Here is a 15,175-nt window from a genome sequence, read left to right as displayed (position 1 = left end):
CTGGCGCTTTGTTTGATCAAACTTTTTTCTAAACCTGTGAGACACATCGAAGTGGACACGGTTCGAAAAATTAAGCTGGTTTTCGGTGAAAATTTTAATGGCTGATGAGAGATTTTGAGGTGATACTGTCGCTTTAAGGACTTCCCATGGAGCGAGATGTCGTGCAGCACTCCCAGGCGCCGTCGTCAGCCTGTTTCAAGCGGAAAAACTCCACATTTCAGGCTCTATTGATCCAGGACATCGTGAGAGAACAGAGAAGTTTCAGAAGAAGTCGGTTTCAGCATTTTATCCGGATATTCCACTGTTAAAGGAGATTTTTTTAATGAAAGACGTGTGGGCGGATTGCAGCGTCGGCTCGCAGGAAAAACACCTCCGTTGGAAGCCTTAAGGGCAAGTTGGAACATGTCCAGCTGTTACACAATTTCTCATATACTCACTCCACTGAAAGCCATCAAAAGCCGCCTGGATTTTACAAATGGTTATCAACACGGAGGTGTTTTTCCTGTGCCGCCGCACCGCGCCGGCTGCGTCCCGACGCGTGGACCCGCGCGTCTTTTGCCTCCAGTGTTACCGTCGTGGGGTACGGAGGCGGGACCCGCAAAGAATCCAAGTCATTAAAAAGATATAAACCTCTCTCAGCGGCCACGGAGCTCTGCGACTCCGATTACCGAGACGTGCGGCGCTGCGGAAAGTCTGTCCTAGCAGCAACAGGTGTCACCGGCCGCTCTGCATCAAAACAGCGAGCGTAGTCTCTGGACTTTTGCCAAGTTGGCTGCACCTCCATTCAGTAGACAGGGACGTGGTGCCGGCTGCACAGCAGACACGGGGGCGATGTGAGTGGCCCGCTTCGGCGTTGACCGAGCACGCAGACTCAGTAAGTGCAGCAGAGGCAGGGAGCGAGCCGTCGGGAAAGAAAGTCACCTGCTGTCGATGTGGCCGCTGATCTGAGCATGCAGAGCTGTATCTCACATTCATTGCAGCTTACTTTTGGATGCTGAAACCAGGATGTGTATAACAGTAACATTACTAACAGATAAAATCAATTTCAATGCGGGATCGGACTGAAGGTGGGAGCGCTCCGTCTTCTGCCGGACGTCAATGCAATGATCCGGATGTACAAACAGTTTTCGCTGAGGGACAAATTTTAGCTGCAAATTTGTCATTTTTAAATGAAGATTTCTCCGCTGAATTACAAATTTGGGCTTGCAGATTTACTTTACTGCATTCATAAGGGTCTTATGAATACATACCAGCTATTTCTTTCTGAGACCTGACCACATTTATTTCAATGCATGTCTACTATCTGAGGTGACGACGAGTCATAGCTGCTGCACAAAACCGCGGATGAAAAGCTCACAGCTCGCTTAAAGTGGGCAGTGCAGTCGAACCCCAACCCCCTGCCCACGGACCACGTTTAATGCTGCTATCGACCCACAGTGCAAAAATAATTGTAACACACAGTGACTTGGAGAAGTAACTTTAATCTGATTACTGATTTGGAAAGATTAACATGTTAGATTACCTGTTACTAAAAAAGTGGTTAGATTAGAGTAACGCATATATATATATATATATATATATATATATATATATATATATATATATATATATATATATATATATATATATATATATATATATATATATGTTGGTAGTCTTTCTCTTATTGAGAAGAGTTTAAGTGTCTGGGATAAATACAGGCAATCACTGGAATAGGTACAAGTACTTTGGAAGCACAATCATCTTTGTTGAATTCACTCTACCTGTGAGTGAGGTGGGGAGAGGGGAACACTTGGCCAATTCTTGTTTGGTTTGTGTTATAAATTTCCCAAGGCTTTACTTTAAAAGATCAGTAAATGCTTTGTCACTGATGACAAGATAGGAAAAGCTATCTGCAGTTATTTCAAAAGGTAACATGAGGTGCTCAAGTGCTGAAGCGTCCAGATTCAATGAGAACATCTCACTTTTATGCAAAATTAGTTTGTAAACAGAAATCTCCTGAATCTTTTCTAATGAATCGAGGATTAAAGGAATCACCCTTTAAGCCTAGGATATGTAGAGGAGGAGATCATCTGCAGAAAGGGCTACTTTGTGCTCCATGTTCACTCTAATTATGCCTGGTATGGAATTGTATGTTCTGATTGTCAAGGTCATAGGCTCAATGGCCAAGACAAAAAGCAGAGAGCTCAGAGGGCACCCCTGGCAGGTACTAGGGTGCAAATCAAAAGGAAAAATCACATTCAAGTTGAAAAATATTTACTCGAGTCAAGTAAGATTTTGCTTCAGTGCACAGACAGACAGACACACACACAAGTGTACCTGCAGAGCCTTGTTGTATTGGCGGTTGGCAATGTAAAGCTCAGCTGCCATGTTGACAAAGTCATCTGTGACCAGGTCTGCGTGTCGCACCAGCGCCTCCTCTGTAACACCGAGTGCTGCAGGCAAGTCGTTACTCTCATAGTAACTCCTACCGGAAATGAATAAAATGAAGTCCCAGTTTGATAAAATTACTTGAAGTTTCTTTGAATATTTTATTGACCAACAGGTCACTGGAAAATGTTTCTTAAAACATGTTAGTGGACATCATGAAAAAAGCTGAGTTACTTTACAAAGCAAGATAACTACACATTTCACAACAGTGACTGAATTCTGTAATTCTTATGAATAAACAGGTTTCTGTAAAGTTTATTTACACACAAAAACAGTACCTACATTCAGCCTTTCTAAGCCATCATTTTAAAGGAATAAAATGAAAATATATTTTTAGCATGTCCGTATGTGTGTGTCCCTACTTGGCCATGTCTTTGGAGAGTTGTATAAAGTGTTTTCCATCTTCCATTGGCAGCAGTGACAGGATCTTGCGGTAGCCATCCATGCACTGCTTGTTTTCGCCCAGACGCAACTGGAGGTTGCAGCGCTCCCACAGATAGTGTATATTGGTGGGGTCATTCTTTATGGCTGTGGAATGCGATGGTGGAAACAAAGATAGTAATGCCATGTGCATTGTATTCTCACACAGACCAAGTTCAGACAATAAATATTCAGAAAAAGAGCTGAAACCAATTTGGGTTTCCACAAAAGTGCACAGTCTATGACCACTTGATTGTTGCTCCATTTCAAAATGGAACATTAAACGAGGTATTTTGTAGTTTCAATTATTACAGACATTCACAGTTTCTATCAAATGGCATTAAACATAATCAAATCATGTAAGTAATACTAACAAATAAAGGTCATGACTTTAAAGTAAAATGGGCTGAGTGGCCACCAGATGTCAGCTTTCAACATGAAAGAAAATGACCAAAAAAGCCATTTCAAAGTTCCATGTGACTTCAAAACCACATATACTTTAAGAAAGACAAAAAGAATGGAGGGCTGACACCTTTAATCTGCTTATTACTACATTACAATTCTATATTTTCATGTGACACTTTGCTTGATGCTTATATTGTGAATCTGATGTTTTAACAATGAACAAGAATTATTCTTTCAATAATATTTCTGTGTAGGCTCTCAGTTGTCCAGGTGGTTTCCATAGTAGAGAAGCTTGAATCTTCGACTGGACTGGGTTGCTTGACGCGAGGACGTTTCGCTTCAAATCGCAGAAGCTTCCTCAGCTAAAATTCTTGCTCTGGAAGTCTGACTTCTGTCTGACTCTTGTAGAGAAGAATAAAACAGAAGCCAACAAAAGCTGGAGTTTTAAACCTACCCAGACCCCTCCTACTGAGAGGCAGACTGCTATAGGCTAGTGACTAAACAATAGCTCTAATTAGCAACTACTGTGCTGTAGTTAGCACACCTAATGGCAGGACAGCTGTCCCTCTAATGATGGGATGGATGCCTTTCTGATGGCTCCCTTGATGACGTGAATGACTCATTACCATGAACAAAAGACTGAAACTCCTTTGACCTGAGTACCCCATTGTAAACAGGGGATAAAGTGTGTCTCAGACCCCCTCCCCGGTTAAGGCTGGGTTTCAAACATTTCACAAAGAATGCCTCCTTGACCCCTCTCTCAAACCATTTCTTCTCTCTGGCTAATATTTTAACTTCCTTGTCCTCAAACGTGTGGTTAGTGTCTTTAAGGTGGAGGTGAACCGCAGACTGAGGTCCACTGCTGAGAGCACACGCATTGTGTTCTGCATGTCTATGTGGATTTTCAAGATGGCGCCTGTGACTGGCGTGGCCGTCGCTCGGCTCCTGTTGTGTTGGTTACTAATGGCCACTTTTACAACATATGTTATTTTAGCAGCCCGACTAGCAGATGGAGGTGTCTTGGCTTTACGGACTTACGATCGGGACTCTTTGTTTCATATCAAGGAGACAATGGAGAGCCTATTTGCTATACGAGACAGGTTCAACCAGGCATTTCCTCCGCCCCTAACTATCGGCTCCAACTCACCTGATTATCCGCTGCTGTTGAGGGCGTCGTGTAAGATCCGCAGGAGACTGAGGAAAAAAGGCTTTTTGGATAAGAGGAGAAGAGGCTTGCAGGCTGGTGTCCAGGTGAAGAGAAGGCATGCAGCGGCGCGTTTGGGTGCCAGCACCGGTGGCCGAGGACGGGCTCGCTTCCTCTACCACATTCCTCTCTTTGATGTGTGTGATGGCACATCTGCATCGACACCTGTTCGGTTAGGTACGGGTGTTCTAGACTTTTCTCAGCGCTGGTATCCTGGTGGCGTAGTTCCATCGCTACTGTGCACTTCCGTGTTTACGCCTCCGCCTGCACGGATCAGCTGGAGTCCACGTGACCACTGTCTTCGTCCTATCCCATTGCGAGCCTCAGACAGCGCCTACATGACGTCGTCCACCTTGCGCCTTGGTTTATTGAACGTGCGTTCAATCGGCAATAAATCATTTTCCCTGAATGATCTTATATCAACGGAAATGTTGGACTTAATGTGCCTTTCGGAGACTTGGCAGAGAGAAGAGGAATTTCTTCATTTAAATGAGCTCTGCCCTGCTGGGTTCTGTGTCCATTGGAAGCCCCGCCCCTGTCGCCGTGGTGGGGGCCTTGCCATCGTTTATAAAGAGGATTGTGTGTGTAAAGGGGTACAGTCACAGGATTTTCCCTCCTTTGAATCACAGTTGGGCAAGGTAGGTTTCTCAAACCCATTTTTCTGTGTGTTGGTTTATCGCCCCCGAGGCCCCGCTACTGCCTTTCTTAAGGATTTTAGTGACTTTTTATCCTCTATTATAACGTTGGATTCTGTTTTAATTCTTGGAGATTTTAACCTTCATGTTGATGACAAGTTATCTTGCTCTGCTATGGAGCTTTTATCGTTGACTGAAGCTTTTAATTTTGTGCAACATGTTTCTGAGCCCACTCACCAAAAGGGTCACTTTTTAGATTTAGTTTTTACACTTGGCCTAGGCATTTTAAATATGTCTATAAAAGATGTCCACTTGAGCGACCATAGTCTTGTTTCGTTTGACCTGCATTCCAGCTCTGATCAGAAGCCCTTAGAAGTTAAGTCTCGGAGGCATATCATCACTGCTGAAACTGCAGAAAGATTTTCTTCTATGTTTAATCCTTGTTTGTTCACTGATTTTCTTGATATGGACAATTTTATCCAGTGTTTTAACCATCACTGTGATACTATTCTTGATCAGTTGGCTCCTGTTAAATACAACGTGTCTTTACAGAAAAATGAGTGCCCTTGGATAAATGAAGAGCTCGTAAGTCTTAAGAGACTGTGTCGAAGGATTGAACGCCTGTGGAAATCCTCTAAACTTGAGGTTCACAGGCTTCATCTCAGGGAGCTGGTTCTATCATATAACAAAATGGCTGAGAGTGCCCGTTCTGTCTACATACGTCAGCTGGTGTCTGTGAATAAGAAGAATCCCAGAGTGTTGTTTGATACAATCAACTCTCTTGTATGTCCTGCTGCTTCAGTTACTCCTGTGATTTCTGAAGCTGACAGCAATGCTTTTTTGAGTTTTTTCACTGACAAAATCAAGTTGATTAAGGATAAAATTCCACCCTCCCTGTGTGGTACTTCTACTGTTATTGAGCCTGCTCCCAGCATTTGGTCTTCATTTAGGGCTGTGACACTTGCTGATATTTCGGCATTGGTGAGCAAGATGAAACCTTCCTCTTGCTCATTGGACATCCTTCCCTACAGGCTCTTTATTAAAGTATTTGAGGTAATTGGTCCGTGCGTTACTAGAATGGTAAATCTTTCTTTGTCCACCGGTGTGTTTCCCAGTGCTTTTAAGCATGCCATAGTGTTGCCTCTACTGAAAAAACCAGGTTTAAATCAAATGGAGCTAAGTAGTTTTAAACCTATTTCTAAGCTCCCATTCCTGTCTAAGATCCTCGAGAGGGTGGTTTCAGACCAACTGACACTCTTCCTGGATCAGAATAACATTCATGACAGGTTTCAGTCCGGTTTTCGTAGACAACACTCTACGGAAACGGCTCTTTTGAAAGTGTCCAGCGACATTATGATGTCTGCTGATGCTGGGAAATCCACCGTGTTGGTTCTTTTGGATTTGTCCTCTGCCTTTGATACTGTTGACCACCAGGTCCTGCTGAATAGACTGAGGGATCATGTCGGACTGTCGGGGTCAGTTCTTCTGTGGTTTTTTTCATATCTGTCTGGGCGCAGCTTTACCGTTTTTGCTAACCAGATAAGGTCAGAGTCTGCGTACCTGTTATGTGGAGTCCCTCAGGGTTCTGTATTGGGCCCCATTTTGTTTTTATTGTACTTGATCCCTTTAGGTAGGATCATTCAAAGATTTACTGATGTCTCTTACCAGTTATTTGCGGATGACATCCAGCTTTACAGCTCCTTTAAGCCATCTGAGATTAAGAGGCTTGATTCCCTCCTCCATTGTTTGGCGGAAATTAAACAATGGCTAACGAATAACTTTCTTCAGCTTAATGCAGACAAAACAGAGACATTGGTTATTGCCCCTGATGCCCATATTCCAGGTATTCAGCAGTACTTGGGAGACCTGGGCCAGTCTGCTAAATCATGTCTTCGAAACCTGGGTGTCATTTTTGACAAAGACATGTCGTTGGTACAGCATTGTAAACAGCTGACGAGGAATTGCTTCTTTCAATTAAGAAACATCTCTAAGCTCAGGAAAATGGTGTCTCGAAATGATTTAGAGCTTATTATTCATGCTTTTGTGTCAACACGTTTAGACTATTGTAACAGTTTGTTTTCATGTCTAAACAAGAAGGAGTTGCGTCGAATGCAGTTGGTACAGAACTCTGCAGCAAGAATTCTGTCACAAGCTAACAGAAGGACTCATATTTCCCCAATTTTAAAGGAGCTTCATTGGCTGCCAGTGTCCTTCAGGATCAATTTTAAAATTTTGGTTTTAACTTTTAGAGCTCTACATGGCCAGGCGCCTCCCTATATCTGTGACCTTATCCAGCCTTATGCCCCTGCCAGGGCTTTGAGGTCTGTGGACCAAAATCTGGTGATGGTTCCTCGCACCCATTTCGCAACCAGAGGAGAGCGATCCTTCCAGGCTGTTGCTCCCAGGCTTTGGAATGGTCTCCCGCTCTCTCTGCGCTCACTGGACTCTGTTGATACTTTTAAAAGCCAACTTAAGACTTTCTTTTTTACTCAAGTGTTTGCTTAGCTTTTAGGCTGCTCTGTTATCCTATGTTATGTTTTATGTTTTTATTTCTCGGCCATTGTCTGATGTTTTGTGTGGTGTACTCTGCTTTTATGTTGTGAAGCACCTTGTGGCTCTTGTCTGTGAAAGGTGCGATATAAATAAAATTTACTTACTTACTTACACTGGCGCCCTCTCTGCTGTGCTGGTATAGCCTTTTGTGTAAAGGTTGCTTCGTTTCACCTATGTAGTGTTTGTTACAGTTTTCCTGACATCTGATAGAATACACTACATTGCTCTGTTCGTAACTAGGGATCATGTCCTTAGGGTGAACTAATTTCTGTCTCAAGGTGTTAACCGGTTTAAAGTAAACTGGGATTTTGTGCTGTCTGAAGATCCTCTGTAGTTTTTCCCCTACTCCTGCTAAATAAGGTAGAGACACTCTTCTTCTTGTCTCCGTCTCCTGTCTATCTGGTCTCTTTGTTCTCTGGGACTTCTGCACTTTGTCCAGGGACCATCGTGGGTACCCACATACTGTGAGGGCTTTCCGGACACGTTGTTGTTCTTTAGCCCTTCCCTCTGCAGTTGTGGGCACCTGTAGGGCTCTGTGTTGAAGCGTCCTGATCACCCCGAGCTTGTGTAACTCAGACCATCATGTGGAGAACACACAAGATTTTGTGAACAAGATCAAGGACCTACAGCTGGAGGCAGATGAAACTATGGTGTCATTTGATGTGACATCGTTGTTCACCTGCATCCCCACTGCTGAGGCCGTCTCAGCTGTGAGGCAGAGACTGCTGGAGGATGTGTCTCTACTTGAAAGGACCCAACTCACACCAGACCACATCTGCCAACTCTTGGAGATCTGTCTCAACACCACGTATTTCCTGTTTAGGGGGAATTACTACAGGCAGATTCATGGTTGTGCGATGGGGTCTCCGGTATCCCCCATTGTGGCCAATCTGTACATGGAGCGAGTGGAGAAGACAGCCTTGACGTCTTTCACGGGCATCTCTCCCAGTCACTGGTTCAGATATGTTGATGACACATGGGTCAAAATCAAGCAACAGCAAGTTGAGGACTTTACAGAACACGTCAACTCAGTGGACGCCAATATCAAGTTCACACGTGAGGATGCCAGAAACAACCATTTAGCCTTCCTGGACTGTGATGTTACGATTGGAGAGAACAGGCAGCTCCAGGCAGGGGTTTACAGAAAACCAACTCACACTGACCAATATCTGCTCTTCGGCTCAAACCACCCCCTTGAACACAAGCTCGGGGTGATCAGGACGCTTCAACACAGAGCCCTACAGGGTGCTCACAACTGCAGAGGGAAGGGCTAAAGAACAACAAGGTGTCCGGAAAGCCCTCACAGTATGTGGGTACCCACGATGGTCCCTGGACAAAGTGCAGAAGTCCCAGAGAACAAAGAGACCAGATAGACAGGAGACGGAGACAAGAAGAAGAGGAGTGTCTCTCCCTTATTTAGCAGGAGTAGGGGAAAAACTACAGAGGATCTTCAGACAGCACAAAATCCCAGTTTACTTTAAACCGGTTAACACCTTGAGACAGAAATTAGTTCACCCTAAGGACATGATCCCTAGTTACAAACAGAGCAATGTAGTGTATTCTATCAGATGTCAGGAAAACTGTAACGAACACTACATAGGTGAAACGAAGCAACCTTTACACAAAAGGCTATACCAGCACCACAGAGAGGGCGCCAGTGGACCTGTCTGCGGTTCACCTCCACCTTAAAGACACTAACCACACGTTTGAGGACAAGGACGTTAAAATATTAGCCAGCGAGAAGAAATGGTTTGAGAGAGGGGTCAAGGAGGCATTCTTTGTGAAATGTTTGAAACCTAGCCTTAACCGGGGAGGGGGTCTGAGACACACTTTATCCCCTGTTTACAATGGGGTACTCAGGTCAAAGGAGTTTCAGTCTTTTGTTCATGGTAATGAGTCATTCACGTCATCAAGAGAGCCATCAGAAAGGCATCCATCCCATCATTAGAGGGACAGCTGTCCTGCCATTAGGTGTGCTAACTACAGCACAATAGTTGCTAATTAGAGCTATTGTTTAGTCACTAGCCTATAGCAGTCTGCCTCTCAGTAGGAGGGGTCTGGTTAGGTTTAAAACTCCAGCTTTTGTTGGCTTCTGTTTTATTCTTCTGTACAAGAGTCAGACAGAAGTCAGACTTCCAGAGCAAGAATTTTAGCTGAGGAAGCTTCTGCAATTTGAAGCGAAACGTCCTCGCGTCAAGCAACCTAGTCCAAAGATTCAAGCTTCTCTACTCTTTCAATAATAATACGATCAAGTTACAGCACAACCAGAAAGTATTCACAGTGCTTCACTTTTTCCACATTTTGTTACAGCCTTATTCCAAAATGGATTAAATTCATTTTTTTCTCCTCAAAATTCTATACCCCATAATGACAATGTGAAAAAAGTTAGATTTTTGCAAATTTATTGAAAAACTAAGAAATCACATGTACATAAGTATTCACAGCCTTTGGAGCCACTGGAGACCTTTGCTTGTTTACTTTGATGAGCTACCAGCCCATCAAAGAACAGATAAGATTGTCTTGCTGGTCGCATTCAAACCTGTTCATCTGGGCCCATCCGCCGGTGGCAGATACCCCTCTCCAGACTGTAGTGAATTTAGTAGTCTTCAACACTACATCATGCTACTTTACTACAGAGCGAGCAGCTACAGTAATAATGGTTATACAGGCAGGGTTCTGCCCAGAAATTGTTAGTATAGTGGTGCTGTTGGCAGTTATCACCCGAGGCGGCGTGCGTTGCGAGTCATTTTGACTGGTTTTAGATGCATTGAAAGCAAGAATAATATACAAAAAAATGACACTTATGTTGTAAAATCAAAGTTCTTTTTTGCATTTTTCTGTCTAAGTTAATAAAATAAATAACGTTGAAAAGTTTAAAAACACATTAATATTTGACGGACATATAGCATTTCCCCAAGGAGATCAATAAAGTATAAATTATCATTACTGTTATGTCCAGTAAAGAATGGGATATTTTTCATTGTGGAATAATGTCCAGCAGTGTTGGCTTTGTTATGTCGGGCAGCATAGTGGCCAAGCGATTACTGCGCTTGTTCCTAGAGCAAAAGGGTCCCGGAGCCGAGACACATTCGTTCATTCTCCCTGTAATGTGGAGTTGCATCAGGAAGGATAGCTGATGTAAACAATCTGTGCCAAATCAACATGCAGATCTGTGTCAAATCAGCTTTGGCTACCTCCAGTAAAAAGGGGAGAAGGCGAAAGAAATAACTCGTCCATATTTTCTTGTTTTATAGTGAAGACGATTGAATACTGAAATATATTACAAGTTTTTAAATGTTACATTTGGCAAATTTATGGCTACATTATTTCAGCAACAATAGATTAAGCAAAAATAAACAAAATCAAATAAATTAATTTATTAAAAAAATAGCAATAATTGTACAGCCCTAAAAATAACCCAAAATAAAAAAATAGTAACAGCGTGTGTCATCACACCAACCTTTATTGTAGCAGATGATGGCCTGTCGGACATTGTTTTGCTCCAGGGACATTTCTGCCATCCTGATCCATTCTTCAGAGTCTGAGGGGTTCAAGTGAGCGGCAATCAGACCGAACTGCAGCGCCTTGTTCAGGTCTTCATTATCTTCATAGATCATAGCTAATGTGGAGAATGGTTCATAAGCCATAGGAGCTGTGGGACGAGGGCACAAGACAGAGGAAATGAAAGGAGAAACAGGGAGCTTTACTTTTTTATGACAACATTAAACGGTGGGTTTTCTAAAAGAAATTAAAGACACAACTGGCAGACACTGAAGTTGCCACAATCAGAAACATGTAGCAAATTTTCTACAGCATTACCCACCGACACTGACCTAAAAACTGTGATGAGTTTGTATCTCCCACATAGGTGGGCTCACAATATATGTACGCTCTGCTTGTACATACAGAGACGTGCATTAGAGCTCACATTACGCATCTTCATGCAAACAAACTCAACTGAACTGAATACAAAATTCAAAGAGAAAATACAACTAAAACTTTCTACCACACTTTTACATGGGGGTGGGGGGGTGAGGGCTTCAGAATATGGGCGCACAGACGTGGACAAAGAAGGTGCTGCAAGGACAAAGCACTCATCTGTGCACCACAGGGAGCCATGATGAATACTGCTCCTGTTTCCTCACCAGAAACTTCACTTCTGTCCAGTGTTGCCAGTTACTTTGATAAAGTAATCCAATTACTGATTACTCCTTGAAAAAGTAACTTAGTTACTTTACTGATTACTCAATTGTAAAAGTAACTAAGTAGTTACTTTTTTAGTTACTTTCCCCAGCTGCCACCAACAACCCTCTGCCACCTCAACATGAAAATGATACCTGTTTTGCCAAAACTCACTTTATAGTCACCCTTTCTTGACTTCAATGAAAATAAATACTTGTTTTATAAACAAGTATTTATTTATTTGCCTGGTTCTGCTGGAGGTTTCTTCCTGTTAAAAAGGAGTTTTTCTTTCCCACTGTCGCCAAGTGCTTGCTCACAGGGGGTCGTTTTGACCGTTGGGGTTTTTCCGTAATTATTGTATGGCTTTGCCTTACAATATAAAGCGCCTTGGGGCAACTGTTTGTTGTGATTTGGCGCTATATAAATAAAATTGATTTGATAAAAAGTAAAATAATCTTTCTTGACCTCATATTTAACTGTGACAGCACTGTAACAGTAAAACTTGCAATTTCTAACCTACATTGTTTAGAAATGTAACTATTAAATTCTAACATTTTTCTAACATTTAAATTCTCTATAAACATTTTACTTGTCAAAATTATTATTATTTAAGTAGTATTAGTAAGTAGTAATAATAATAAAATAATTATATAAATAATTAATAAAAAACGGCTTCAAAACTGGACCTTTAATCTAGGGGTGTTGTGGGGGCGTGGGGCACATCCTTGCCCCACGCCCCCATTCCATCTGGATTCGCCCCTGCTTTCGCATTTGAGCACAAAGAATGCATAAGATTTATTTATGCTGAAAACATGACCAGATTTACAGGTAAGAAAGTTTTATTGTGTTTTCACATCATGTGGTCCTCAGAAAGAGAGTTTAGGTGCATTTGAGTGGAAAATAGTGTTAGTTGTTGACACGTCGCGGAGGATCAGCTGTTTTTAACGAGACGATACGGAGCAGCTCAGCTCAGAATTCTAAATAAAGGAGGAAAATAAAGCATAAAAATGACTTTGTAAAGCTCTGTGCAGGTGTGCTGTTTTCACCGCGCTTTAAGAGGTGAGGACAAGTCGTAGCTGATGAAAAGCTCACAGCTCGCTTAAAGTGGGCAGTTCAGTCGAGCCCCGACCCCCTGCACACGGACCAAGTTTAATGCTGCTGTCGACCCACAATGCAAAAATAATAGTAATGCACAGTGACTTGGAGAAGTAACTTTAATCTGATTACTCAATTGGAAAGATTAACGCGTTAGATTACTCGTTACAAAAAAAGTGGTTAGAGTAACGCGTTACCGGCATCACTGCTTCTGTCACCTCCGTACCCATCTGAATATCAGCGTGGCACATTCAAGCGCACGTGCGTCTTAAAAGGAAAGACAGTAGCCAGTCTGATTGTTTTACTTCACCTATCACTCCAGTATAAATAGCAGAATCCTCCACAACCGGAAATCTGACAACTGCTGGAAAACAGTCACATCTGAGTGAAGTCACTAAAGAGCCTGCTGTTTCTTCGTCCAACCACCAACCCCCCCCCCACTGACTGGACACCACACTGTGAGGTCGTAAATGCTGACACACAGGCTATTTCGCACCCTGTCTGATGATCTCCATGCACATCAAAATGGCGTCCTCTTTGTCTCCGCGGGCGTAGCGGATGTTGGCTTCTCCCATCAAGCCTCTCAAAGCCCGGGATAGCTTGCTGCGATTATGACGCTGGTCACACATAAAAAAAAAAAATCACAATGTCACAAGCATCTGGAATAATACACTTCTAGATTGTTTCACCCTCACCTTCATCATCTTCTTGTTTTCTCGGTTCAGCTCCATCTCCAGAGCAAACACGTCCCCCACGCTCACATTCTCCACCTCCTGCTTCTTCTTCTTCTGTCTCACAAGCTTGCCTCCCCCACTTTTCCTCTTCTTTGTCTTCACTGGCTCCATCGTTTCCTCCTCCTGATCCACTCTGTAATCTTCATCATTTTCGTCATCAGCGTAGCTCAGGTCATCTTCTTCCTCCTCCGATTCTGACGACTGAGCTTCTGGCACTTCTCCTAGCATGGAGGCAAAGGCTAGCTGGACTCCCGGGCTGACTCCCTCCTCTGCACAGTGGAGGAAAACAAAGAGAGTGAGGTCATTATAAACCATTTTCATGTTGTAGTAGCAAATTTCTTTTATGACTTTTAAGGCAAAGTTTATGCATATAACATCAGCCACTTTACTGTCTCAAATAAACTCATTTTTGATGTGCAGAGATGTGATGATTGTTGTCACAATGCAATTCCATCATATACACAAGAAGTCATTACCGATTTTTGTAGCCATTTGCCCTGAGGTGGACGGCTGAGCATCATCATCATCATCATCTTTTTCTTCTTGCTCTTCTTCATCTTTAGTGGAAACTTTACACTGCTGTGAGAGACAAACAAAAAAATATAAACAACAACACAATTTAACAGCACACTCACCTGCTGCTGCAGGCATCTTACTTCCACAATGGAATAATTTGATTTCTGTTTTTAATTGATTAAATTTTTGGCTTAAGAAATACCACAAAGCATCTTTTTTCCACTCCTTACACAGGGATGAAGTGCTCTGTGCATCCCTTGTGCACCCAGAAAATCTGCAATAGTTGCAAAAGCAATAATGATTAAAGCTGAATTCTAAAATAGATAGCGATAAAGAGAACAGATTAAAGCATTAAATTATTGGTTGCCCAGTAACCATAAGGAATTAAAGCGAAAGTTCTTTTTGTCTAAGATTTCTAGCAATAATGATTAAAGCTGAATTCTGTAATAGATAAATAGATAAAGAGAATAGATTTGTTTAGGATTTCGAGCAATTAAATTATTGGTTGCCCAGTAACTTTAAAGAATTAAAGTGAAAGTTCTTTTTGTCTAAGAACCCTAGCAATAATGATTAAAGCTGAATTCTATAATAGATAAATAGATACAGAGAATAGATTAAAGCATTAAACTGTTGTTTGCCCAGTAGCTGAATTTCTGAATTAAAGTGAAAGTTCTTTTTGTCTAAGATTTCTAACAATAATGATTAAAGCTGAATTCTGTAATAGATCTATAGATTATTTCTAGCAATAATGATTAAAGCTGAATTCTGTAATAGATAAATAGAATAGATTAAAGCATTAGCCCAGTAACCATAAAGAATTAAAGTGAAAGTTCTTTTTGTCTAGGATTTCTAGCAATAATAATTCAAGCTGAATTCTGTAATAGATAAAGAGAATATATTTGTCTCAGGTTTCTAGCAATAATGATTAAAGCTGAATTCTGTAATAGATAAATACCATAAAAATAAATACATAAAGAGAACAGATTAAAGCATTAAATTTT

The 15,175-nt window shown here is 42.0% G+C and overlaps 1 protein-coding gene across 3 annotated transcripts in view; it reads right to left on the bottom strand.

Annotated features, from left to right (window-relative positions):
- gtf3c3 (general transcription factor IIIC, polypeptide 3) overlaps positions 1–15,175 on the bottom strand; it is an 84,406-nt gene that overhangs the window by 52,050 nt on the left and 17,181 nt on the right. For all 3 annotated transcript variants that reach the window (XR_004561779.1, XM_034174315.1, XM_034174326.1), the window contains exons 2-7: positions 14,135–14,237; positions 13,620–13,927; positions 13,421–13,541; positions 11,108–11,299; positions 2,793–2,958; positions 2,320–2,467 (exon numbers count right to left, since the gene is read on the bottom strand). Coding sequence is in view for 2 of the 3 variants with exons in the window: in XM_034174315.1 (XP_034030206.1) it covers positions 2,320–2,467; positions 2,793–2,958; positions 11,108–11,299; positions 13,421–13,541; positions 13,620–13,927; positions 14,135–14,237 (1,038 nt within the window). In the remaining variant the exon portion in view is untranslated. The remainder of the gene's footprint in view (positions 1–2,319; positions 2,468–2,792; positions 2,959–11,107; positions 11,300–13,420; positions 13,542–13,619; positions 13,928–14,134; positions 14,238–15,175) is intronic.

The sequence above is a fragment of the Thalassophryne amazonica genome, chromosome 1, assembly GCF_902500255.1.
Source record: "Thalassophryne amazonica chromosome 1, fThaAma1.1, whole genome shotgun sequence".
Lineage (NCBI taxonomy): Eukaryota > Metazoa > Chordata > Actinopteri > Batrachoidiformes > Batrachoididae > Thalassophryne > Thalassophryne amazonica.
This window is presented reverse-complemented; position numbering and strand designations above follow the sequence as displayed.